At 46.4% G+C, this 27854-nt stretch overlaps 1 protein-coding gene across 1 annotated transcript in view; it reads left to right on the top strand.

The window, feature by feature from the left end:
* CCDC57 (coiled-coil domain containing 57) overlaps nucleotides 1-27854 on the top strand; it is a 73173-nt gene that overhangs the window by 14818 nt on the left and 30501 nt on the right. Inside the window, exons 6-8 of the mRNA XM_028498132.1 lie at nucleotides 14105-14205; nucleotides 20942-21061; nucleotides 21492-21708. Of these exons, the coding sequence (XP_028353933.1) occupies nucleotides 14105-14205; nucleotides 20942-21061; nucleotides 21492-21708 (438 nt within the window). The remainder of the gene's footprint in view (nucleotides 1-14104; nucleotides 14206-20941; nucleotides 21062-21491; nucleotides 21709-27854) is intronic.

The following is a 27854-nucleotide window of genomic DNA, read 5'->3' on the forward strand; positions in this document are numbered from 1 at the left end:
AACCCGTGCCCCCTGCATCGGCAGGCGGACTCTCAACCACTGTGCCACCAGGGAAGCCCGGCAGGCGGATTCTTAACCACTGTGCCACCAGGGAAGTCCCTCATTACATCTTAGTATATCTCTAAGGAAAAGACATCTTAAGCAAAGATAAAAGACAAATAACAGACTGGGGAAATGTTTGCAACATACCTGACAGGTAAAAAGAATCAGTACCCAAAATGGGCATCTGCAGATCACAGGCAGAATGCTGGATGGCACGTCCAGGAGAAAATCCACAGAACTGACAAGGGTATGGACGCCACGCGCCTCTGCAGGAGTCTGAGGAGGGCAAGTAAGTCAGCATCAAGTTCACGCCCAGACTAAAAAGTCCCACCCTCGTTGTCCAGGAGAGTGTGGGGGACACCCTGCCTCCGCGGGAACCTTCCCTGGTGAAGCCTTTTTGGAGGGCAGTTTGGCTGTATCTCAAATTTTTTAATGTTCATACCCTTTGAATAAGCTACTCTTCCCCTAGAGATCCTTTTAAAAGATTTTCTCACAGATCGGGAAAAGATGTACATACAAGGATATTTTTGACAGCGTTTTTATTACAGTAAGAAAGTAATTGGGAAGGTCCAGGTGTTCATCCATGGGACATCAGAGTTGGAACTTGGACGCTGCTCAGCCCTCAGGAGAACGAAGGGCGCCCGCATCCCCACCTGGCGCCATCTCCGCACAGCGCTTCTCAAACAAGAGGGACAGACAGCCCGCTTTTCCCATTCAGCTCCGGTCCACTGTGGATGATTCTTTTGTCAAGTACAATAAAAATGTGGCCCTTTCAAATTACTTCAAAGCTCCTGACGTCCTAACGCGTATTCTCACTTTGTGTCCTTTCCTCGCGGGCCTGGACACTGTAAGGACCAGCTCGGCCTACTGACCACGCACTGTGTGCCAGCCCAGACGCGTCAGCCTGTGAGAGGAGCAGCCCGCCGAGCAGTGTGCTTGGAGCCCCAGGTGAACATACAAAGTGTGTGTGTGCCTGTAGGCGCATACAGGATGGACTGGAAGGAAGCGCACCCAGCACTTTGAGGAGGATAGTGGGGTGAGAAGAGAGGGGTGAAGCGTTTGGGGTTTGCTCTGTGAACTTCTGTGTCACTGGTGGTTTGTAAGAATGTCCAGCACACTCCGTTGGTTCCCTTTTGGGAAGGCCACCCTCCCCCAACACCGTGCGATGGTAGGTTTCTACTCTCCCACATAGGGAGATAGCAAAGGCTGTGAGCAAGACTGGTCTGTCCGCATTTTTTTACAAAGATGATTTATCCGGGTCATCAGTCATGTGACTGTGATCATTAAGTGGTACAGAATGACCAGCTGTGACAGAAGTATCTTATCATCACTTGACAATATTGAAAATGTGAGACGGTACAGCCAAGGCAGAGCCACACCCACTCTGGCTCCCTCTGGTTTCAGCGCCACCAGGCAGGGTTGACCCTAGGGTACACCTGCCCCTGCCCCAAGGCTTGTCCTCGCCTGTGTGCCTCTGGGAAGGGACCTCATCCCCGCAGGGAGCTAGCAGAGCAGCCCCTTCACTGGCCCTGGCTTCATCCTGCATCCTCCGCGGCCTGGGGTCAGTCTCCTGTGCCAACCACGTCCCTCCGTCTCAGGTCCGGGCCTTCGGATCCGCATTTACAGACAGGCAGACTCGCGTGGTTGGGCGTGTGGCCCAGAGCTGCCCAGGTGGCCCTTGATTCAGCCCTTCACTCCCCCACCTCTTCTCCAGGCGAGTGGGTGGGTGGCAGTGCTGGGGAGTCACCTGTCCCCAGGTGCCCCGTCCCCATTTGCACTCCTGTCAGCCCAGCTCTGAGTGCTCACCCCTCACTTCTGAGAGGCCATCACACCATGTGCTGTGGGTGAGGCCAAGACCATGATGGATGCCAGCACAGCCTGAGCAGGCCTGCACGGTGGAGGGCCAGAAAAGGGCAGGTCATGCAGCCAAACTGAGTGGACTTCAACTTGGCCCACCTCTCTCCTACTTTGTTCTTCCTCCTGCTGCCAATTCAGCTTTTGCCAGAAATTGGAACTGCGCGTGATGTTTTCCTAATCTATAGTATACAGCTAGGATTCCTTAAAGTGTTGGTCCTAAGGATCTTAACATCTAACAGTTCTGAAAGACTTTATTTTGGAGGGGTAGTTTTAGGTTCACAGCAAAACAGCAGAAGACACAGATTTCCCATCCACTCCCTGACCCCGCATACGCACTCCTCCCTCGTAATCCATGTCCGCTCTAGACGGTACATTTGTCGTAATCAGTGAAACTGCTTTGACACAGCGTCACCCAGAGTCCGTAGTCTACATCAGGCTTCACCTTGGTGGTGTATGTTCTGTGGGTTTGGACCCTCTGTGCTCCCCCTGGTCATCCTCCCTCCCTCCTGACTTCTGACAACCACTCATCTTTTCACTGTCTCCATAGTTTAGCCTTTTACCAGAATGTCATAGAGTTGGAATCACACAGTATATAGCCTTTGCTAGCCAGCATTTCTTTTTTTTTAAATTAATTAATTTATTATTATTATTTTTTTTTTTTTTGGTTGAGTTGGGTCTTTGTTGCTGCATGTGGGCTTTCTCTAGTTTCGGTGAGCCGGGGCTACTCTTCGTTGTGTGCGTGGGCTTCTCATTGAGGTGGCTACTCTTGTTGTGGAGCACAGGCTCTAGGCGCACAGACTTCAGTAGTTGTGGCACGTGGGCTCAGTAGTTGTGGCTCGCCGACTCTAGAGCGCAGGCCCAGTAGTTGTGGCACAAGGGTTTAGTTGCTCCGTGGCATGTGGGATCTTCCCGGACCAGGGCTCGAACCCGTGTCCCCTGCATTGGCAGGCAGATTCTTAACCACTGCGCCACCAGAGAAGTCCCATAGCCAGCACTTCTTAAAAGCTCTTTTTTTATTCTGATTATGAAAAGGCTGTTTGCTCACTATAAAAATATAAATGAATGCTGAGAAATTGTTAACTTATACTGGAAAGCACAAATTACTGACTAGAACTCATCCGCATTTTGGTGCCTGTCTGTCTGTCTGTTGGGGTGTGTGTTCACACTGTCACACGCACCCTCACGTTGGAACTCCACGTGGCCCCCGCCTCGCTCTGCACTCATTCCCTCGCTGGCCCCGCTGGGAGGAGACTCCACGCTGGAATCACATGTCTGTCCTGCAGCTCGGCAGTCATGCTGCAGCCAGCCTCGCGGGAGGGCATGGTCGTGCCCCAGGTCCGCCCCTACCCCACACCAAAGCGCAACTCAGGCATTTTTACAACAGTAAAGTGCCTATTTGACCACAGCTTCACAGAAACTAAAAATTCATTAGAAAATGGTTTTTGCCAATTTAGTTAGGTAAAAATAGTTCATTGTTTTAATTTGTATTTCTTTACATTTCTTGGTGTGTGTGTGTTTTGCCCATTTGCATCTCATTATCATGTAGTTTTCCTGCTGAATTTCTTTTGTCCCTTCCCCCAACTTTCTTCCTGCTGAATTTTTGATTCATCTAGAAATGATTTAGTACAAAAAAAGAACAAATTAGGGATCTATCTGTATTTTTTCCTAAGTGGTTAGCTGGCTGACCCAATGCTGTTTATTGGGCACACTTACATAAATAGTAAAATACCTCTTTACGTTTAGTTAATTAATTATGATCATACATAAGGATCTCCAATCCTACTGTAAATGATATTAATTTAGAAGCAGTGATTTTCAGTCACATCTTATGAACTCTTGGCATGTTTGCCTCTCGCTGTCAGCAACCTGCCACACTCTGCTTCTCTAGGACCCGCAGGAGCCCTGGGTCATGCACAGTTTCACACATCTCTTCTGAGGGCCTGGGAGGGGAAGGAACTGACATTCAGGGATCTAGTCTTTCCTTTAAGAAGAGCCTGTGGGCAATAAACTCTTTGTCTTCATAAAATGATTTTATTTTGACCAGTTTCTAGAACGATGGTGTAGCTGGAAAGAGACCTCTGATTAGCATTTTCTTACAACTTTTTTAAAGACAGTAGCAGCTTCCCTGGTGGCGCAGTGGTTAAGAATCCGCCTGCCAATTCAGGGGACACGGGTTCGAGCCCTGGTCCGGGAAGATCCCACATGCCGCGGAGCAACTAAGCCCGTGTGCCACAACTACTGAGCCTGTGCTCTAGAGCCCGCGAGCCACAACTACTGAAGCCCGCGCGCCTAGAGCCTGTGCTCGGCAACAAGAGAAGCCACCGCAATGAGAAGCCCACGCACCGCAACAAAGAGTAGCCCCGCTCGCCGCAACTAGAGAAAGCCTGCGCGTAGCAATGAAGACCCATTGCAACCAAAAATTAATAAATAAAATAAATAAATAAGAAAAGAGAATCCGCCTGCCATTGCAGGGGACACGGGTTCGAGCCCTGGTCCGGGAAGATCCCACATGCTGCAGAGCAACTAAGCCCGTGCACCACAACTACTGAGCCCGTGCACCAAGAGTAGACCCACTTGCCACAACTAGAGAAAGCCCGCACGCAGCAACGAAGACCCAATGTAGCCAAAAAAAAAAAAAAAAAAAAAAAAAGACAATACCCTGCTGTCTTCTGAGAAGCCAGCATTAGTAGAAGCCCCTTCCTCGTGGGTGGCCTCCCTTTCCTCTCTGGCTGCTGTCAGATTTTTTTCATCTAATCCATTTGTGCTCCTGTTTTACCATCCTGTGTCTACGTGAGAGTGGCTCTGCTTTAATTTAACCTGCTCTGGAATCAGTATGTTTTTTAAATCTTAAGGCTTGTGGTTGTTTGGGTTTTTTTTTTTTTCCATTCTTTAAAATTCTCAGCCATTGTTGTTTTATTTTTTTAATAAATTTATTTATTTAGTTAGTTATTTTTGGCTGCGTTGGGTATTCGTTGCTGCGCATGGGCTTTCCCTAGTTGTGGCGAGTGGGGGCTGCTCTTCGTTGTGGTGCATGGGCTTCTCATTGCAGTGGCTTCTCTTTGTTGCAGAGCACGGGCTCTAGGCACGCAGGCTTCAGTAGTTGTGGCACGGGGGCTCAGTAGTTGTGGCTGGTGGGCTCTAGAGCTCAGGCTCAGTAGTTGTGGCACACAGGCTTAGTTGCTCCACGGCATGTGGTATCTTCCCAGACCAGGGCTCAAACCTGTGTCCCCTGCATTGGTAGGTGGATTCTTAACCACTGCGCCACCAGGGAAGTCCCCATTGTTCCTTTTTTTTTTTTTTTTATCATCTTTATTGGAGTATAATTGCTGTACTATGGTGTGTTAGTTTCTGCTGTATAACAAAGGGAATCAGCTATACATTGACATACATCCCCATATCTCCTCCCTCTTGTGTCTCCCTCCCACCCTCCCTATCCCATCCCTCTAGATGGTCACAAAGCACCGAGCTGATCTCCCTGTGCTATGTGGCTGCTTCCCACTAGCTATCTATTTTACATTTGGTAGTGTATATATGTCATTGCCACTCTCTCACTTCGTCCCAGCTTACCCTTCCCCCTCCCCGTGTCCTCAAGTCCATTCTCTACATCTGCATCTTTATTCCTGTCCTGCCCCTAGGTTCTTCAGAACCATTTTTTTTTTTTAGATTCCATATATATGTGTTAGCATACGGTATTTTTTTTTCTCTCTCTGACTTACTTCACTCTGTATGACAGTCTCTAGGTCCGTCCATCTCACTACAAATAACTCAATTTTGTTTCTTTTTATGGCTGAGTAATATTCCATTGTATATATGTGCCACATCTTCTTTATCCATTCACCCATTGTTTCTTTAAATACCACTTCTTCCTATTTCTTTCTAATCTCTTCTGGAGCATGTTAGATGTGTTTATTTACGTGTGTGTGTGTGTGTGTGTGTGTGTGTGTGTGTGTGTGTGTGTTTTAAAATTTCTCTGCTACCTTCCAGGGGGTTTCCTCAAAGGTGACTGCTTGGAGCCAATGGGTAGATTCCTGTGTCTTTACCAGAAGTTTCCATTTCATCTTTATTCATTCCTTTCCTTGGGTTTATTTTATTGTTCTTTCCCTGATTTCTTAAACATTTATTTCATTCTTTCTTGTTTAGTAATTGCATTTTTATATATATATAAATTTATTTATTTATTTATTTATTTATTTATTTATTTATAGCTGCATTGGGTCTTCGTTGCTGTGTGCGGTCTTTCCCTAGTTGTGACGAGCGGGGGCTACTCTTCATTGTGGTGTGCGGGCTTCTCATTGCGGTGGCTTCTCTTGTTGTGGAGCACAGGCTCTAGGCATGTGGGCTTCAGTAGTTGTGGCACACGGGCTCAGTAGTTGTGGCTCATGGGCTCTAGAGCGCAGGCTCAGTAGTTGTGGCTCACGGGCTTAGTTGCTCCATGGCATGTGGGATCTTCTCGGACCAGGGCTCGAACCCGTGTCCCCTGAATTGGCAGGCGGATTCCTAACCACTGTGCCATCAAGGAAGCCCAGTAATTGCATTTTTTAAGGTGTGAATTTCCCATCTGAGTATCGCTTTGGCCATGTCCCAGGGATTTTAAGGGATAATATTATCAGGGTGATTAGTAGCCAGATGTTCTGCCCCTGTGGGCTCAGGTTTTCTATTTCACTCACGTTAGGTTAGGAGTGTTCACCTAAAACAAAAAAATGGCTAGTTATTTTTCCAGCAAAATGGGTTTATTTGGGAACAGCGAAGAATTGCCATTTAGGACATGCAGCTATGGTGAACCACAAGTAAGTCTAGTAACACAAGAGAGGAAACTTGGGTTTTCTCACAGGTGAAATAGGAGTACCACAGGAACTACTGTAGGGGATAATGAGGCCATGAGCCTCAAAGTCTTCTATTATGGACGTTATACCTTGAAGGGCTTTTTTACTTGGGGAGAGGTTTTGAGGGATCTGTTTGAATCTTGATGGGAGGTACACTGTGGATTTTGCCAATACCAATTGGAGAGTTTGCCCATAAGGAGGGTGGTAGCTGATTCGATAGGGACAAATGATCAGTGTTTCTAGAATCAGTTCCAGAACTGTTAGAGACAGAGCAAATAAAAGATGTCAAAGGGTCATTTAATTCACCTGGTTGGCTATTTTGATGGCAACTGTCAAATTTTAGAACTATTTCCCCCTTTTGGGAGAAAAAAGTTCGGGCATGATACTTTTCCAAGAAGTCTCAGCCTTGCAGAGCACGGGCTCTCCGTCCCTAAATGAATAGGGATGGAGGAGCTAAGGAGAAGAGGGTGTGTATCTCTCAAAGGGTCTAAGCAAAAGGGAATAGGTTCAGAAACAGGACCCTGTTGAGGTTCATTAGAGATCCCCCACTATTTGGACCATTTTAGTATTTTGAGGCAGGGGCTCCTTTCTAGCAGTGGGGCTGAGCACTGAGAGTGTGCTGGTGTCTGTAAGGACAGAGAGAGATTCGTTCCCAGTCTGGAGAGTGGTTTCTCCAAGCTGATTCAAGGAGAGGATTGGGAGAGCCTTTGTCATTCCTTGGAGCCCCTCATTGGGAGTTAAGAGGATATTGGAGAGGCTGGTTAGAGGGCTGAAGTTGCCCGAAATGCTTAAAGTTGTAACAGTCTTTCCAGTGTCCTGGCTCTTTACAGTAATAGCAGAAACTAGAAGGTTTTGGGTTTTGTTAAGGGGCCTTCATTTTCGGGAGTTGAGGATTAAGAATTTTAGTGGTCTTTCTTTTAGGTGACTCATCTAGTATTCGAGTGAGCTAATTTGCCAAGTTAACTAAATCTAGAGTGGACATAATTTCCCATTCCACCCCTGTCCTTTTAAAAGAGAAAAAGAGAAAGATCCTGGTTCAGCCCATTCGTAAGTATGGAGATAAGGGGTATCTGAGTGGTTTCAACATCTGAAGGAAGACCAGAATTTTCTTTGAAAACAATGTGAAGTCAATTATAATAGTCATGAACAGGTTCATCAGATTTTTGTGTGAAAACCTAAATTTTATTCCCATCAACAGGTTTAGGAAAGACGACTGTAATTGCTGGTGGAGGTTTTCAGCACGTTCTGACCTCTTGCCAGAAGCTAGGGGTTTGTTTTTCTAAATCCCCTCCACGGTGTTTCTGTCGGGCTAATTTCATCCAGTGTTTGGCTTGCCCCTCAAAAAGCATGTAAACTAACTGATATAAATCTGAGAAACCAGACTGGTAGGTTTGAATAACTATGCTAAATTCTCCAGCAAACCTACGGGGGCCCTCAGTTACTTTAGGAAAGTCTTTAACTGCGTCTGGCAATTCACCCTTCCTCAAGGGAACATAAGTAATCTGGGGTCTCTTTGGACGCTCAGAATATTTCACTTTAAAGGGCAGGTTCTGATAGGTTCAGAGGGTGGCAGAGCCTGAGACAAAGAAGCAGGGGTGGGTGGGAGGATGAACAAGCTGACACCAGGGACAAAGAAGGTGGGGGAGTTGAGCATGAGACTTCAGAGCCATTTTTGCTTTCTTTAATTGTTTGTTTGCCTCAGTTAATGTAATTATTGTATTTGCAGGGAAGCAATTTTAAATTCCTGATAATGTTTGGAAGCCTCAAAATAGCAACCAAAAGAGGCACCCAGTTTAATTTTGATGATTTCAGAGCTATGGCTAATATAGTTTTAAGAAAGGTAAGTTTGGGGAGCCTGAAATTTCCCCGTAGAAATGTGCAGGAGGAGGGGCTGTGGTTTGTAAACATAAAATCAGACAGGGTCCTTGAATGTGGGGTGCCCTCAAGACATTTAGATAACTGGGATCCCATTTTCGAGAGGTTTTTTTTTTTTTTTTTCCTCTAAAGCAAAGGGGTAATTCTTAAACAGCCTGCAGGCCAAATAGCAGCACAGTTCCAGTAGGGACAGCCTGATCCCAACGGAATCAGGCCAGAGGCTGAATGGCACAGTTCCAAATAGGAACAGCCCAGTTCCAAAAGGAATTGGACCAAATGCCCGCACAGTTCCAGTAGGGACAGCCTGATTTCAAGTCAGGCTGAAGTGCCAAATGAGTACTCACAGACAAAACAAGGCCTTAACAAAAAAGGATGAAGCCTTTGAACAGATCCCAGATAAAGCCTAGAGAGCTTCCAAATGCAAAAAGAGTGGAGCTCAGATCCAGGAGAAAAACTTACCCTCAAACTCCAGGAGTGACTAGAAAAACAGTGAGCTTGGTGGGCTCTGTTGGTACCACATCTGTTTGCTCACCAGCCTTGGGGCTGTCAGGGGTCTGCTCTGGATCTCGGTCGGACCTCCATGTAATGTTAACCTAAAACAGTTATTTTTACCAGCAAAACGAGTTTATTAAGGAGCAGCAAAGAATTGCAGTTCAGAACATACAACTGTGGTGAACCACATGCAAGTCGGGTAAAGCAAAAGAGAGGAAACTCTTTTATAGAGGAGAAGGGGACATTGTGGGGAGCCATTATAAACAGTCCATTGGAGGAAACTGGGGGTTCAAAGTGTAGTGGTTTTTCATTGGCTGAGCTGTAATGATCTCTCATTGGTTGGGCTGCTGCCAGGCAAGGAGAATATCTTCCTCCCACAGGCAGCAGTAAAGCAGCGTCACTTCCGTCTGGAGATGCAAGGTAGTCTCTTCTGTTAGGATCTGTATTGATTTGAGTGGGATGTGCATAAGGGCTCCCCTTCTGGTCTCCCACTCCATCTTAGTGAGATTCCCTTGGTTAATTTTCACAAGAGAGAGTTTCAAAATTCCTTTAGTGGGCTTCGCTGGTGGCGCAGTGGTTATAAGAATCCACCTGCCAATGCAGGGGACGTGGGTTCGAGCCCTGGTCCAGGAAGATCCCACATGCCGCAGAGCAGCTAAGCCCACGAGCCACAACTACTGAAGCCTGTTCACCTAGAGCCGGTGCTCCGCAACAAGAGAAGCCACCGCAATGAGAAGCCCACACGTTGCAACAAAGAGTAGCCCCCACTTGCCGCAACTAGAGAAAGCCCGTGCGCAGCAACGAAGACCCAACCCAGCCAAAATATAAATAAGTTAATTTATTTTAAAAAGAATTCCTGGGCTTCCCTGGTGGCGCAGTGGTTGAGAGTCCGCCTGCCGATGCAGGGGACACGGGTTCGTGCCCCGGTCTGGGAAGATCCCACATGCCGCGGAGCAGCTGGGCCCGTGAGCCATGGCCACTGAGCCTGCACGTCCGGAGCCTGTGCTCCGCAACGGGAAAGGCCACAACAGTGAGAGGCCTGCGTACCGCAAAAAAAAAAAGAATTCCTTTGGTTATTTTTAAGCATGAGTTGAAGTCTACTTTTGATTCTGTTCTATTAAGCAGCCTTATTAAATATATTTTTTTCTTATTGGAAAAAAATTACAGTTTTATTAAAGATGCTACAGAAGACCTAGATAAACAGATATATAGTATGTCCACTGATACAGAGAGTTTACTTTTTTGAGGACATCAATTCTCAAACTGATCAAAATTCCAGCATATTTTTTCAAGAAGCTCGACAAACTGGATTTTATGTTCACATGGTTGAACAAATGAGCAAGATACCGAAGACTATCCTGCTGGTCTTGGGGGGTCTCCGAGGAGGTGGGAGGCAGCTGCAGTTCACTGTGGGGACAAGGACACTGGTGGCGGAGATACCAGGGAACACCCACTGGCGTGAGCTCTCCTGAAGGCCACCACCCTGGCACGAAGACCCAGCCCCACCCAACAGCCTGTAGGCTCCAGTGCTGGGACGCCTCAGCTTAAATATAATTATTAACATTCTGTCTAAACTTCTTTATACTCGGTCAACTTGAAATGCCAAGAACCATGATCTTTGTGTTAAAATCTTGCACTGCTCTTGTATTTCTGTCCATTTCTCCTCCTCACCATTGTGTTGTATCAATTTTCATGCCGTGTTACTTAGAGCAGAAGTGTTCATGACAGTTAATAGCTCATCATGGTTCATATTATTCAGTGCCCTTTCTGATGTTTAATAACATTTAATAATATTTCTTTAACCAGGTTTTAAAAAGTAATTTTCAGAAAGAAGTAAAATATGGCTCTCAAACAGATATGAAAATGATCCCATGTTTAGAATTTTCTTCTATCTATTAAACAGTGAGGAAACCAGTCACATGTTATAAGCAATTCCAAGGAAAAATCAAAAGAGCACAAATTTATATGGAGTAAAGGAATTAAATTGCAAATGGAGGCAGAACTGGTTTCTCTAAAGGGGGGAGGGGGAGCCCATGAAAACTCCAAGGGACAAGGTGTAGTTTGCTGTCTGTCGACTTCCAGAGTTGTAAAGTAGTTCAGGCACAATGAGAAGCAAGAACCTGATAGCTCCTCAGGGTGCGCAGTAGGCAATGCAGTTTCCACTGGAACACATTTTTTTCCCTACAGTTTCTTTTTTTTTAAATTAATTAATTTATTTTTGGCTGCATTGGGTCTTCGTTTCTGCGCGTGGTCTTTCTCTAGTTGTGGCGAGCAGGGGCTACTCTTTGTTGCAGTGCACAGGCTTCTCACTGCGGTGGCTTCTCTTGATACAGAGCACGGGCTCTAGGTGCACAGGCTTCAGTAGTTGTGGCACGTGGGCTCAGTAGTTGTGGCTTGTGGGCTCTGGAGCGCAGGCTCAGGAGTCATGGCGCTCAGGCTTAGGTGCTCTGTGGCATGTGGGATCTTCCTGGCCCAGGGCTCGAACCCGTGTCCCCTGTTTTGGCAGGCGGATTCTTAACCACTGTGCCACCAGAGAAGTCTCTCCCTACAGTTTCTCAGCTTTTGATAAAAAAAATAATCTTGGGGAATTCCCTGGCGGTCCAATGGTTAGGACTCTGTGCTTTCACTGCTGAGGGCTTAGGTTCAATTCCTGGTCGGGGAACTAAGATCCCACAAGTCGCACAGTGTGGTCAAAAGAAAAAAGAAAAAAAGAAAAATAATCTCAAAGACTATTCTTGATCACAAAACAAGGCTGGTATCACTTGGCCTGATCGTTTCCATAGGCGCAGCAAGAGTGTTAATTCACCGTGTTAGCCTTCTTGAGTTTGCTTTGCTGGAACTTTCCATCATGATTTCAGATTGGACTTTTGAAAGCTTCTTGTTTGTTGTCCTGAGTCCAGGAAGCCAAGAACTCACGTTTCACCTGCTTGGTGATTTTAAGAAAATTCCTTTTTTCTTGAGGTTTCCAAAATATTCTGAGGTTCCTGGACCTGCCAGGAGATGACCTTTCTTAACCCTCTGTGAGCCGGGCACCTGGCAGTTTTCCTGGGAGGGCTTTGTGAGCATTTCTCCATGAAGTCAACCACAGATCCTAACAGGCAATGGGTCCTGATGATTAAATGAGTATCATTCTCAACTCTGGCCACCCAGGCAGGGCCTTGGCTGCATAATCCACATTTCCAGTCAAATCCTGGTTAAAAACAAGGACAGATTCTCTTTGAACCTATGCAAATTACTATATTGCCAGGCAAGTAAGAATACTCAACAGGAGTTTCTGAGTTCTGGAGGACTCGGGCAGGGAGAACAAGATACCACTTAGAAATGTTTCATTTCAGTTTACAAAACCAGAGACCACTAAATGTGTATGGACTACAGACAGCTTAAGGGGAAAAAGAAAGAGTTCCTTGCATATCTAGAAAGGAGAACATTAAAATCACATCTGTAGTGTTCCCAACACAGCTGCATCATCCCTCATTGGCTCCTTCAATCCTAGGTGGTTAATCTTGGTTCCGAGGTCTCAACGGTCCATCTGCTTCTTGACTAGAGTTCTGGAAATCCTGAGTCAGTCCACTGGGATGGCCTCACGGTGGCCTAAGCAATGCCTGTAGCACAGTCTTTTCCCACTGTGCTGACCTGACTCTAAAGCTTTCTCTCCTGTTTCTTCTCTTTCTTTCTTTCATTTTTTTTTCCCATTAAAGTAAACAAACTCTTTGTAGATGTTCGCTGAAGAAAAAATGCACAACCTAAAAGTTGAGAATTATGTTTTATTCAAGAACATTACTGAGTACTATAGCCTGGAAACAGACTCTCAGATAGCTTTGAGAAACTGTTTCAAAGACGTGGCCTCACGGTGGCCTAAGCAATGCCTGTAGCACAGTCTTTTCCCACTGTGCTGACCTGACTCTAAAGCTTTCTCTCCTGTTTCTTCTCTTTCTTTCTTTCATTTTTTTTTCCCATTAAAGTAAACAAACTCTTTGTAGATGTTCGCTGAAGAAAAAATGCACAACCTAAAAGTTGAGAATTATGTTTTATTCAAGAACATTACTGAGGACTGTAGTCCGGGAAGGTAGCCTGTCAGATGGCTCTGAGAGACTGTTCCAAAGAGGTCAGGGAAGAGAGAGAATATGTAGGAGTTTTTGCTGAAACAATATATATGTAGTCAGACATCAAAAGATTACTACTAATCACGAAAAGCAGACATCTCGAGGATTTTAGTGCCTTTCTACATATGGGAAGATGCAAGACCTTGGGCCCATTGAAATCATTCCTTTGATATGCATCTTAACTCTGTAGGGACAGTATCCTGTTTTTCTCCATCCCAAATCCCCTCAGGGTGCACAGTTGGGGTGGCTGCAGAGGCTGATAGCTTGGTGGCAGGCAACATTCTTTGTTTATTGAAATGGCAGGCAACATTTTTTTTGTCCATGGAGATGACAAAGACTTAACATGGCCATGGTTAACTTACTAATAATTTTCAAAGGTGAAAGATCTGTTGAGAGTTCATAACAAGAATAGTGCAACTGAGAAGTTACAGTTGGTTGTTTCTGTGTCATGCAAAACAAAGTTAGTCCACCACCCCCTCCCCCCGCAAAAAAAAGTTTTAGATAAAGTTAATCTAAGATGTTTACGCCTATTTTCAAAGAAGACTGCTGAAGCATTGATTACAAGAATAATCCTCAAGTGTATATACTTAAACTTTTGCTTCTTATTTTTCTCTGCTGCGGAGAGGGTATGTCTTTGGGTCTCTTAATGGATGGCTCATGACTGCCACTTTGAGAAGCTGCATAAGGGGTGTGTGCTGCTGTGGAAGGCTTCGGCGTGTTCTGAAGTCTGCTGAAATGCTGGTGTGTGTTGTACAAGTCACAGGTGTCCACCCCCCAAGTTCTCTTGAAAGAGAAGTGACTTTGGTTTTGAAGAGGTACATACTGTTCTTCTTGAGTATTTGTATTCAGCACGAGAGAAACCCAAGTGATGTGCATACAGAGGACAAACCATTTCCCTCATCTCATTTATAGGGAAGCTGCCTCATCACCCCCTTCCTACTCCTGAGGCCCAGGGCTCAGGTGAGGCACCTGATGTATGCTTGGGACCGTTGCAACCCCGTCTCACAACTCAGGTAACACTCCTTTACGTAAGAAACTTATTTTTAATAACTTTTTACTGATTGCTTAAATACTTCATTTCATAACAGAAACTTCAAAGTGCAGTAAACACAATTTTTAAAGTTTCCAACTTTTAGGATTTCAGTATAGTTGCCAGTAACATATCAGTGTGTTTCCTGCTATTTTTCAAAATTACAAAGTATAATATATATATGTTTTATTATATAGCTTTACCTACCTAGGTATTATTTTCTAAATCTTTACCAACATAATAGTTTTAAAAATGCATCTTTTAAAAATGTCTTATATTCCGAGCAATGTTAAATTTTTTAATCTATTAGCCATTTATATTTCTTCTTTTGTGGGTTATTTATGCATGTTTTTAGCTAGTTTTTCTACTTGTGTGTTTGTATTTTTTCTTGTTAGTTTGTAGGCGTTCTTTATGTGTTAAGGAAATTGTTCCTTCTCTGTTACACATGTTTCTCAAACTTGTCATTTGCCTTTTAATTTTTCTTTTTTAAAAAAAATCCACAGATAACTTTTTTTTCATCTAATGAACCCTGTCAGTCTACTTTAAAGGTTTTTTATTTCACTGTTTTCTGGCTTAGAGGTTTTTTCCTGTATTTTGAGTTTAGGTAAATATTCACCTGTTTCTCTAATTGTTCTGTTTTACTAATTGTCATAGTACCCTGTAAGTAATTATCCTCCTTTTTCTCACTGATTTTGAATTGACATTTTTATCATGTACTAAAAATCTATACTCTTGCTTATGTTTGTGTTTAATTTTTTATTTTGAAATAACTTCTGATTTACACAAAGTTGCAAGAATAGCACATATACCCTTCACTTAGATTAACCGATTGTTAACTTTTTGCTACATTTGCTTTATCATTCTTTCTCTTCCCTCCCTCTGCTTCCTCCGCATTTTAGAGAAATAGGTAGATCTATCTAAGTTGCAGACATCGAGTGCCTGTATGTCAGAATACAAGGACATTCCCTGACATAGCTGCAGTAAAATATAAATGATCAAAATCAGGAAACATAACATTAATGCAGTCCTAGAATTTAATACATATTCTGTGTTCAGATTTTGCCAGTCACCTCTTTTCAGCCATCCTCCTCCACCAAGCAGGCCGTCCAGGACCTGTGTGGCATGCAGCCCACGCGTGTATGTGCACGTCTCCTTCAGCCTGGACGACTTCTCAGCCCTTCTTTGTCTTTCACGACAGTGGCATTTTTGAGAAGTTAGGCCAGTGCTTTGTAGGCGATGGGCCTGATGCTGCAGCATTGTTAGGTTCGGGTTCTGCATTTACTTTCTCTACAGTTCCAGTGAAGTGTCTGCTCCTGAGCAGGTGCTGTCCTCTGAATCCCGTAGCTTCGTAATGTTTTAATAAGTTACGAATACATATAACAGCTTGCCCTTGTTTCTGTTCCTTTACAAAATTTTCTTGGTTGTTCTTTCCCATTTATTCTCCGTTGGGTGGATATTGTTATTTATGTATGTATGTATTTATTTATTTATTTATTTGCGGTATGCAGGCCTCTCACTGTTGTGGCCTCTCGCGTTGCGGAGCACAGGCTCCGGACGCGCAGGCTCAGTGGCCATGGCTCACGGGCCCAGCCGCTCCGTGGCATGTGGGATCTTCCCAGACCGGGGCACAAACCCGTGTCCCCTGCATCGGCAGGCGGACTCTCAACCACTGCGCCACCAGGGAAGCCCGATGTATTTATTTTTATTTTAAGTATTTTTAGACTTCTAAGATAAAAAGACTAAAATAATGAAACCTGTGTGTACACCATCCAACTTAATAAGCAAAATGTTGTAAGCTAAAACCCCTTTGAGTGTTCTGCCCCCAATATCCATGGTCCCTTCAGACTTTCCCGAGTCTGGTGTTTCTCTCTCTCAGCAGATATTTGAAGAATCTGTGTAAATCACACCCAGCTGTGTGTACATCGTTCTGTACACATGCTCTCATTCAGCACTGTGTTTCTGATGTACACAGTTGACCCTTGAACATTGTGGGGGTTAGGGGCACGGACCCCCCACCAGTGGTCGAAAATCCACATTTAACTTTACAGTCGTCCCTCTGTATCCGTGGTTCTGCATCCGTGGATTCAGCCAACTATGGATCATGTAGTCCTGTACTGCATATTTATTGAAAAAACTCTGCATATAAGGGGACCCGCCCAGTTCAAACACATGTTGTTCAAGAGTCAACTGTATATATGTTGGTACATGTAGCTCTAGTTCAGGAGTTGGCAACCTTTTTCTGTAAAGGACCAAATAGTGAATATTCTGGCCTGTAAGGGCCAGAGTCTCTGTTGCAACTTCTCAACTCTGCATTTGTCCTGAATGCCAGCACAGGAGATATGTAAACAGGTGGGCATGGATGTGCTCCAGTAAAAGTTTATGGACCTTGTAACTTTAATTTCATAATTTTCATGTCATGAAATATTTTTCTTCTTTTTTGATTTTTTTCAACTATTTAGAAATGTAAAAACTATTTTTAGCTTATAGGCTGTACCAAAAAATGTAGTGGGCAGGATTTGGTCTACAAGTTGTGCTTTGCCGACCCCAGGTCTAGACACAAGTTGGTGTATTTTCTTTCTATTTTGTGAATACACGAGCATTTACTTATCCATTCTTCTATTGATGGGCATTTAGGTCAGTTACCATTTCTTTGGTGTGAACATTGTTACAGATGTCCTCATGTGCAGAAGTTTCTCGGGCATGGACCTAGGATCAGAATTGCTGTGTTCTAGGCTGTGTACATTTTATCTTCCTTACATACTGTTGAATGACACTGTCAAGTTGTTATACTGGCCTATACCTTCAGACAATGCATGAAGATCCTTTATAGTGTGTCACATATAGGTATTTCAGAGGTCAACAAAATATAGTCATCTGTTTTTGTTGCTATCAAATTATTTTTAATAAATAGGCTTCATTTTTCAGAGCAGTTTCAGATTCACAGCAAAATTGAGCAGAAAGTATAGAGAGTTCCCGTGTACCTCCTGCCCCTACACGTGCACAGCCTCCCGTGTCATCAGCAACCCCCAACAAAGTGATTAATTTGTTAGAATCAATGAGCCTGCCCTGACACATCATCACCACAGTCCACAGTTTACATCAGGGGTCACTCTTGGCATACTTTCTATGGGTTTGGACTAGTGTATAATGGCACGTGCTCATCATTATAGCATCACACAGAGTAGTTTCACGGCCCTAAAACTCCTCTGTGCTCCACAATTCATCACTCTTAACCCCTGGCAACCACTGATCTTGTTCCTGTGTTCATGGTTTCGCCTTTTCCAGGATGTCACAGAGTTGGAATCAAACAACAAGTAGCCTTCTCAGATGGGCGTCCTTCACTTAGCAACATGCATGTAAGGTTCCTCCATGTCTCTTCGTGGCTTGAGAGCTCATCTTTTTATTGATGAATAATAGTCTGTCTAATAGCTGTACCAGTCTGTTTCTCTTCAACATCCCTTTCAACTTACACTTTCCTACTGTTGCTGGTCATTTGGAACAGAGTTGACTTTTGTAAAATGATTTTGTATCTGTTAACTCTTCTGAACTGATTGATGCCAACACATGTGTCAGTATTTCTCTTTGCTTTTGTGTGTTGATGGACGTAGCGTCTGGGGTAAGGACTGGGCTGCTTCCTTTTCTGGCCTCACACCATTCATCTTTTCTCACCCCACTGTCCTGGGCAGGACCCCACACAGCGTGGAGGAAAACTGAGTGGCTGACACCCACACATTTGTCCTGGTTTAGAGAGAATGCTTTTCCCATTTTTTATCTTCAGGTAGTATGTTTGCTGTAGGCTTTAGTATTATGTTGAACCATACAAAATTGCCATTTTATAGGTCAAAAGTGGTCAGATACCAGCAATTTCATATAATTTGACCTAATACGGACTCTCCATCAGTATAGATAAGTTAGTTTGTTTGTTTGTTTGGCTACACTGTGTGGCTTGTGGGATCTCAGTTCCCTGACCAGGTATTGAACCCAGGCCACAGGCAGTGAAAGCACCGAATCCTAACCACTAGACCACCAGGGAACTCCTAGAGGAGTTCTTTCTCCTTCTACTTTCCTGAGTTTTACTCAGAGTAGGTGTTGAATTCTGTCTAGTGCTGCTTCTGGCTCTACCCTGACAACCATGTGTGGGGGCCCCATTCCTGGCTGGTTGGACGTTGACTGTCCTCCTGCCAAGTCACACTCTGAGTAGGTGTGCACGCTGGTCTTGGCTTGGGTTTAGCCTGTGTTTCTGCCTTGGGGAACATTCTTACTTTTCTGTTCTTCACAAGAGTTTCAATACAACTGGAAACTTCCGCCAGTTTGGTTATTTGATGAAATGTATCACATGTGTGCCTTATAGCTGTGCATGTGTGTCTGTGTGTTGTTTTAAATTACTAATGTTCCGTTTCTTTAAAGGATATGGGAGTTTTATAAAGTCTGTATACTAATCCTTATCTGTTGGATGATTTGCAAATATAGTCTCCCAGTGTGTAGTTTGTCTTTTCAGTTTATTTAAAGTAAGTTAATAGAGAGTCAGTAAGAGATGGACTGTCTATCGTGCCGTGAGGTGACATGAGTTCAAAGTTCGCTCTTAGCGACAAGCTGCATCCCGGGTGAGAGGCACAGGTGGGTGAGGGTGGGAGCAGGGGCTGGGGAGGAGGAGTGAGGCTGGGTGGGGACTGGATCAGGATGGGCGGGGGGCTGGGAGGGCACTGAGGAAAAGCATCAGATCTGGAGACATTGGGAGCCAGGATTCCCTAAAGGGTTTGAGGCCTGGGCAGTTGGATGGGCGTGGAGACTCGATGGACGGGCTTAGATTTGAGATGCCTGTTCCCCATTGCCATGCCAACATCTGGTCTGAGCTTGCACATCTAGATGTGGAGTTGGAGGGAGAAGCCGGATGGGAGTCTTCAGCAAAGGGCAGGAGTCTGAGCCATAGGACAGCACAGGGTCAGCCAGGAATGGGCCTTGGGGAGAGAGAGGCCTGTGGAGGTCTGTGTGCCAGACCAGGAGACACTGGCCTGAGAAACCGAGAAAGGCTGACCCTGCGAGGGGCCCAGGAACTGTGGTTCAACCAACAGACCCCCTCCCCTGAGAGGAGGCTGTGGAGGACGTATTTGGGGAGAAGGAAAGAACCCAGAAAGAAGAAATGAGGGATCAGTTGAGCCCCAGGCGCCATGGCTTGGGCCTCAAATGCATGGGCCTGCTGGAACCCGGTAGGCTTTGTTCCAGACTCCTCTCACATGTGTGCATGTGCACACACGCACACAGATAACTTAGAGTCCTTCCCTCTTGGCCGCTTGTGGGAAGTGGTGTTAAAGCATCGAAGGAGCTGTCTCTCTGAGCTGCTCATAACTTTCTTTTTTTAAAAAATAAATTTATTTATTTTTGGCTGCACTGGGTCTTCATTGCCGCACGTGGGCTTTCTCTAGTTGCAGCGAGCAGGGGCTACTCTTCGTTGTGGTGCGCAGGCTTCTCATCGCGGTGGCTTCTCTTGTTGCGGAGCACAGGCTCTAGGCACATGGGCTTCAGTAGTTGTGGCACGTGGGCTCTAGAGCACGGGCTCAGTAGTTGTGGCCCACGGGCTTAGTTGCTCCGTGACATGTGGAATCTTCCCGGCCCAGGGCTCTAACGCGTGTCCCCTGCATTGGCAGGCGGATTCTTAACCACCGCGCCACCAGGGAAGACCAATAACTTTCAAGTCATCTGCATTAATTGCTTAAACTTCTAAATGTGTGTTATTAGAAGAAATCTCTCCCAAATCATCAAATAAATGTGCCTGTTACCAGTTGTGGTAAAACACATATTGTTACCTAGACCTCCACTTCTTTCTAGTATATTAAATAATGTATTAAACTTTATGAATCACTTTCAAACTACAAAACTATCATGTATTCATTATATCCAGTGAGATAACTCATCTGAAAACTCAAGAAAAGAAGACTCCATGGGGCCCCCTTTTTGGTTCTTCTTTATTTGCAGTAGTAAATGGTGCTACATAGGAAGAAACAGGAAGAACATACATAAAAGAACGCCTATAGATCAAGAAGAAAAAGACGAATAACCAGTAGAAAAATAAGCAAAGGATACTATCAGAAGCCATTGAGGAAGAAACTCAATTGAGTCAGTCAACAAACATGAGAAGATGGTCATTGTCACTGCCACATAGGCACTGAAAGTTAAAATGAAAATGTATGAGTGTATTACTTGGCTGAAAATTCAAACCTTAATTAAACCTGAGCAAGAGAAGCGGCAGCAGCAGGTGGCCCTCCTTGCGGCGCTCTGCACAGTCCAGGGCTTCGGTTCTCCTCCGTGCCCCTCCTGACTGCTCTTCCACAGGCTTCCCCTCAGAGGCTGCAGGGGGCCAGAGTGGCCTCTGCTGTGCACTGAAGATGTGTCACAAACAAGAGCTGCAGGGCCCCTTGTGTGCCTGGCGGGGCCCAGGGTGCCCTCCCTGGGCACCACAGGAAGGTTGTGTGACTTTCAGGTGCTTGGTTGCCCTCGAGGGCGGGGAGGTACTTAGATTGCCATGATGAGGCCTGTTAAATTCGTCCTGGCCGGTGAACCCAAGCAGGTTCCCCACTTTGGCTTGTCACAAAGCTGAGTAAGTCCCTCATATCAGAAATCTGGGGAGAGCGTTTCTCCCTAATCTTGAGGGAAAACTCAGTAAGGTACCCCATCAATGACACACGAACACTGAATTTCTTTTATTTAAATTTCCACGACAGGACTCTAAGAATGCCAAGAAAGAATGTTTCTCCGAACGCTCAGGAAAGAGCCAAGCCCGCTTGGCACAGACAGTCTGCAGGAGGGATGCTGAGCCAGGCTGCACAGCGGGGCCGGGGCTGGTACGCAGGATCCACCAGGGCCGGGTCTTCATGCCACATCCCGGCCGAGGAAGCACATAGAACCGCAGCGCTTGGTGTCAGAGAGGGTGGCCGCTGCCCAGAGTGACAGGGCTTCACCTCAGGGCATTGGCCGTGGTCCCCAATCCCACCTCCCTCGCCTCCCTCGGGATTGTGTTTCATGGGTTTTTTTTGGCTGCACCACGCAGCTTGTGGAATCTTAGTTCCCCGACCAGGGATTGAACCCGATTGAACCCGGGTGCTCGGCAGTGAAAGCACAGAGTCCTAACCACTGGTTCGCCAGGGAATTCCCCGTGTTTCATGTTTAAATGTCCAGAGCCCCTCCTCGGGCCACGTCCACTGTCTTATCACCCCAGGAGGGCAGGGAGAGAGGGTGGCTTTCAAGGATAATTCTCTTTTCTCTCTTTCACAGAGGCAACACAGAATCTCCACAGTGACTTGCAGATCAGCTCCTCAGAAAGAAAACCAGTCCCCAAAGCCACGCCTGGCTCAAGAATTCCAGGAGGAAAATGGCCACCACACCCAAAGGTCCTCATCACTTGCCAGCAGTTCCCTCCAGGACACATGGAAGTTACTGGACCTGGGATCCAGCCCTTCTGGCCTCACCTCCCAGGACGACTCGCCTCCAGGTAGGTGAAGACGTACATCCCAAGGCCGTTGCCCCATTGGTCTGGGTGCTGGCCATGAGGACGGCTGTGGTGGCCACACGCAGGCCGACACACAGAGTGAGCACGGCGTTCTTCCTGCTGTGGTTACGGAATCTGTAAATTCTGCAGTCCTGTCCTCTGATTTGGTGCCTGACCGTCCCCCAGGGACAGAGGGTGTCTCCCAGCCCCACGTCCAGCTGACCACGTCACCATGTCTACCCAGAGGAGAGCCCACAGGTCACGAGGACCATCACTCCACAATGGTGGGGGCACTGTGGTCAGTCCGTGACTCTGGGGCAGGCGGGTGTTCTGTGTTCTGCTGAGCCTCACAAGGCCAGGGCAGCCCACCAAGTGCATGTCCTCGGCCCCCGGGAAACTCGCTCACTGAGGTTCTCAGGAAGGTTCATTTGAAGGGCCACCTTTGGGGGAACTGTGTGAGACCAAGATGTAGTAAACAGGGTGGGCGGAGGGGAGGCTGTTTGAAGACTGGGGTTGGGGGAATGAACTTGGACCCCCTTCCGGATCAGCTCACAGCAAGCTCCCTCATTCTCGGCTCTCAGCCTCAATGCACAGCTTCCTGGTGTGCCAATGGGCATTTTAGGTTATTTCCAATCTTTTGCCGTCACAAATAACGTTACAGTGAATTACCTTGTGCATGCTGTAGTGCATGCATAAAGGCGTAAATGTAAATTCCCAGAGGGGGTATTGTTTTGTCCAAAGGTATGTGCATGTCCAGTTTGGGAAGATGTTAGTTGGGCTCCATCAGATGGTACCAGTTCACACCCACCCAGCAAAGGCTGAGAGGGCGTCTTTCCCCTGACCCTCTCCAGCAGTGTCATCGAACTATAATCTTTGCCAGTCTGTTAGGTGTCATTTTAATTAATATTTCTCCTGTTAGGAGGTTGTGCATCTTTTCACATGTTTGAGTCATTTCCTTTTCCTTTTCTTCAGTTCTCTGCCCATTTGTATATTGGGTTTATAATCTTTTTCTTATTGATTTGTATGAGCTTATTATATATAATGGAAATCAGACCTTTTCTGAGATATGAATTGCAAATATTTTCCCACAGTTTTTCATTTGTTTTTTGACTTTGCCTATGGTGGTTTTTGTCATGCACGTATTTTTTATTTTTATGTAATTTAATTAATGTTCTTGTTTTTAATCCTTTCTGGGTTTTGTGCCATACTTGGGTTTTTTCCACTCCAAGACTGAAGATTATTCTGCCATGATGTCTTCTAATACAGTTATGGTTTCCTTTTTTCATATTTAAATCCAGGATCCATTTGGAATTTATCACTGTGTAGGTTATGAAATAGGAACCAAACTTTTTTTAACCCCAGGTGGCAATCCAAATGTCCCCACACCAGTTTTTTTTTAAATATATATTTTATTTATTTATTGGCTGCGTCAGGTCTTAGTTGTGGCATGCAGAATCTTTAGTTGCGACACACGGGCTCTTTGTTGAGGTGCGTGGGCTTCTCTCTAGTTGTGGCACATGGGCTCCAGAGCACGTGGGCTCAGTAGTTGCAGCGCCTGGGCTTAGTTGCCCCGCAACGTGTGGGATCTTAGTTCCGCAACCAGGGATGGAACCAGGGTCCCCTGCATCGCGTGACGTAGTCTCAACTGCTGGACCACCAGGGAAGTCCCCTCCCCATACCCGTTATTGAATAACTCACATTTCCCCACTTGTTTGAAATCCCGCTTTCACTATCATGTTAGATGTTCTGTGTGTACTTGAGTCTGGGTCTGGAGCTCTTGTTCTGTCCCTTGGTTCGGCAGTCCCCAGCCTTTCCGCAGACGGGGTGCGTGGGGGTGCAGATGGCTCAGGCGGTAATGTGAGCGATGGGGAGCGGCAGACGAAGCTTTGCTGGCTCGCCTGCCGCTCACCTCCTGCTGTGCGGCCTGGTTCCCAACGGGCCGCGGATCGGTACCAGTCAGTGGCCCGGGAGTTGGGGACCTCTGCCTTGGTTTATTGGTCTTGGTCTGTCCGCGTGCGGTGCTGTTTGAATTGTTACTGCTTCCTGGTCCCTTGTAATGTCTACTGCCTTAGGATCTCCAATTATGCTTCTTTCTCAGAGTTTTCCTGGTAATTCTCATTTGTTTATTTATTTTCTTCCCATACAGTCTTTAGGCCCAGCCCCAAAACTCTGTTGTGGCTTTTCTCAGGATTTGTTAAACTTGGGTTCTGCCCCCGGAAGGAGCCGCATCCTCCCAGTGGTCCACATTCTGTCCCCTCTGGCGGCAGCATCGCCCCTGTGATGCCTCCGAGTGGTCTCCTCAGATGCAGACTGGTCTGTTCTCCTCATACCTCCTGCTTGCGCTCATTAATCTGAGAAGCTACTGCTTCAGTACATTTTAAATTTAGGAACGTTTTGCTGTATTTTTCATCGACTCTATCAGAAGTTTTTGGTGAATGTTCATTGTCATTTTGCTGGTTTCCTTCCTTTTTTCTCTTAGCACTTTTGTTCCTTTGTTCCCCCTCAACTTTAAAAGAGGTGATTTTTCCTTGACCAGGTATTTGTAGGAAACTTATAAGGGAAATAAGGCCAGGGCCATTGTCCAGTCTAGCAGTTTTGTTGGTGGTTTTTTTGGGTTTTTTTTTTTTGCGGTACGCGGGCCTCTCACTGTTGTGGCCTCTCCTGTTGCGGAGCACAGGCTCCAGACGCGCAGGCTCAGCGGCCATGGCTCACGGACCCAGCCACTCCGCGGCATGTGGGATCCTCCCGGACTGAGCAACTGTGCCCCACCCATCCCTCACTAAAAAAAAATTCCAGAGTAGGTGTCGGCAAACTTTTCTGTGAAGGGCCGAATAGTCAGTATTTTCGGCTTTGTGGCCCAATGGTCTCTCTTGCAACTGCTCATCTCTGCCTGCAGCTCAAAAGCAGCCGCAGACAATGTGTAAGTGATCGGTGTGGCTGTGCACCAATAAAACTTTATTGACAAACACAGGCAGTAGTGATGCTGTTTCTCAAGCTGAGTATACAGGTTTCTGTTTTATTCTTTGTTTTATTTTTTAACAATTCTTTAAACGATACATGTATGTTATACGTGCTTGATGTAGTTTGGGTATCTTTTATACTGAAAAGATTTTAGAGGGAGGGAGTGGTCAACTGGGTGGAATGCTGCAAAGAGGTCAGGGAAGGTCAGGGAAGGTCAGGGCAGAAAAGTGCTCTGCATCACTGTGGCCTTCTGGCGGTCTCAGTGGAGTGGTGGACTTGTCATCCAGCCTTCCCAGTTAAAGGGGTTGGAGAAGAACGGGTGGACAGCTTAGTCAAGATGTCTTGCTCTGAAAAGCAGCAGTTAAAAGAGCGACTGGGGACTTCCCTGGTGATGCGGTGGTTAAGAATCCACCTGCCAACGCAGGAGACACAGGTTCGAGCCCTGGTCTGGGAAGATCCCACATGCTGTGGAGCAATTAAGCCCATGCACCCCAGCTACTGAGCCTGCACTCTAGAGCCTGAGAGCCACAACTACTGAGCCCATGTGCCACAACTACCGAAGCCCACGTGCCTAGAGCCCGTGCTCCGCAACAAGAGAAGCCACCGCGATGAGAAGCCCGTGCACTGCAACGAAGAGTAGCCCCTGCTCACCACAACTAGAGAAAGCCCATGAGCAGCAATGAAGACACAATGCAGCCAAAAATAAATAAACAAACAGATAAATAAATAAATAAATTTACATTTAAAATACTTTTTTTTTAAAAAAAATATTTATTTTTTATTTTTGGCTGTGTTGGGTCTTCATTTCTGTGCAAGTGCTTTTCTCTAGTTGCGGCAAGTGGGGGCCACTCTTCATCGCAGTGCGCGGGCCTCTCACTATCGCGGCCTCTCTTGTCGCGGAGCACAGGCTTCAGACACGCAGGCTCAGTAGCTGTGGCTCACGGGCTTAGTTGCTCCGCGGCATGTGGGATCTTCCCAGACCAGGGCTCGAACCCGTGGCCCCTGCATTGGCAGGCAGATTCTCAACCACTGCGCCACCAGGCAAGCCCTAAAATACTTTTTAAAAAAGAGCGATATTGGAGGAGGTTGTGGAAGTGCAGCCTGCCTATATGCAGGTTGGGAAGATTGGCGAGATGTGATGCTTGTGGCTGGGGTGGAGGGCAAACCCAGGAGAGAAGGGGGTGGGGGGGGGGGCTCAAGGGGCTGGGGTTTGATAGCACAGGCCAGAGGCAGGGAGGTGATGGGCAGCCAGAACTGGGAGCTTACTGGCCACCCCTGACAAGCAAGCTGCCACAGCCTCACAGGCACCGGCAGAAGACATAGAGGACTCGCCACTCGAAGCACAGCAGGCAGCCAAGGGTCTCCTCGACCCCTGTCCCACAGGCCAGGGCAGGAGTCTCAACTGAGTGACTCCAAACGGGCAGAACCCAAATCTTTCATAGTGGGCTGCAGGCATATCTGCCCTTTGCCCCCGAGGGAGTCGTGCTGTCTTCTTCTGAGGCTGTTGGCCATGGAAACACCCAGGCAGGAGAGTCAGGAGCAGAAGACTTCAGTGGCCTGAGGAGAACTGTCCCAACAGCAGGTCTGGTGGTGGGAAAACAGATGCCGATCGGTTCCCTTTATTTCCTTCTTTCAAGTATGAGGCAAAGCCGTGGACTCTGAGAGGAGGAGGTGGAGGAAGAGGTAGAAAGAGAAGTGTGAAATGGTCATCTGGTACATGAGGAAGCAGGGACAAGTAGTGGTGGATAGCGCCATCAGCCATGCAGGTCCCCATGGATAGCAGGGCCTGGATCAGGGCAAGAACAGCCCACTGGTGGCTGGAGGTGGAAGTGGGGACCGTGCTGGTGGGGGAGGGAAGGGTCACTGCAAACACCGCCCCCAGCAGTGGAATTGGCTTGGGGGAGAGGTGGGGGTGGTTTGTATTAGTTTAAATGCTTTCGGCTACAAGTCACAGCACAGCCTGATGAAAGTAACATACGGGAGCTTCCCAACCTTTATCTCATCATGGCACCCGTGGTCACTGAATGAGGAGGAGAGAGCCAAGGTGGCCAGCATCATGGTAGCCTTCCCGACACACAGTGTGCATGCACAGCAGCAGGACACGCTGACCAAGAACTTGCATGTCAAGGCCAAGGTAAATGAGCTTATGGCTAGCTCCTCTGGGACTCTTTCCTCCTAAAGGTTCCAAGATGGCTGCAGCAGCTCCAAGCATCACGTCAGAAGGCCAGAGATGGAAGGCGTACTTCTCTCCTCCTGCTTTGGTTTCTTTTCATTGGAAAGGGAAATGTTTCCCCAGAGCTCCCAGACTCCCTTTTCCATCTCACTGGCTGCCGGGGTCACATGGCATCCCTTGACCAGTCACTGGGAGATTGTCTTAGACCCTGTGAACCTGCTGCCTGAAACTAAATGGTGTTGGGGTTCCTTGGCAGGAAAGCTGGGGAAGGGCTGTGCTGTGGGTGGGCCTGCAGCAGAGTCTATGCAGGGGTAGGTGCTGAGACAACCATACCGAGGGGTTGAAGCTGCTACTTCTCAGCAGCACTTTACAGTAAAAAAATAGGAATGATACATTGCTGCCTAGGCTTTTGGTTCTCCCCGTGAAAGATTTGGTTGGGAAAAAAGGTTGAAATTAATGCAGTTTAGTTTTAAGTTCCCACAAAGCTTCTTTATGCTCTCCTTGTATCTTGAATATTTGAGCATGCATAACTGAACTACCTGTCTGGTATTTCTTCTTTGTGTAAGAGTACTTTTAAAAACTTTATTGGTGACTTAAATGATAACCACAGCTCTGGTTAAGACGTAAGCATGTTAGCATTTATGATAAAGGATTGCGTGGGCTTCAGTCCACAGTCAAGCAGTCTGGAAGCTCCATTCTGGAAGGTGGGATGTCTTGTCCTCTGCATTTTTTTTACATTTTCGGCGCATTTTAAGTAGCAAACTGTGAGACCTAGCAGTCATGAACTGAGTTAAAAGTGATAACGAGAGAGTTTAACAGTTTGTGGCATCTGCATTAATAACATGAATAACTACGTGGTATTTCTCAGGATGGAGGGAGGTTTTCCTGCTGAAAGGCCACACTCCTCATGGTTTTGAGGTGGGACCAGGGCCACCCCTCCCACCTCTGCTCTGACCCCCCTCACACACCTGTCCCTGCCCCTCCTACTCATGCCCCGCCCCTCCCCCCTTTGCCC

Source organism: Physeter macrocephalus, chromosome 14 (assembly GCF_002837175.3).
Source record: "Physeter macrocephalus isolate SW-GA chromosome 14, ASM283717v5, whole genome shotgun sequence".
NCBI lineage: Eukaryota > Metazoa > Chordata > Mammalia > Artiodactyla > Physeteridae > Physeter > Physeter macrocephalus.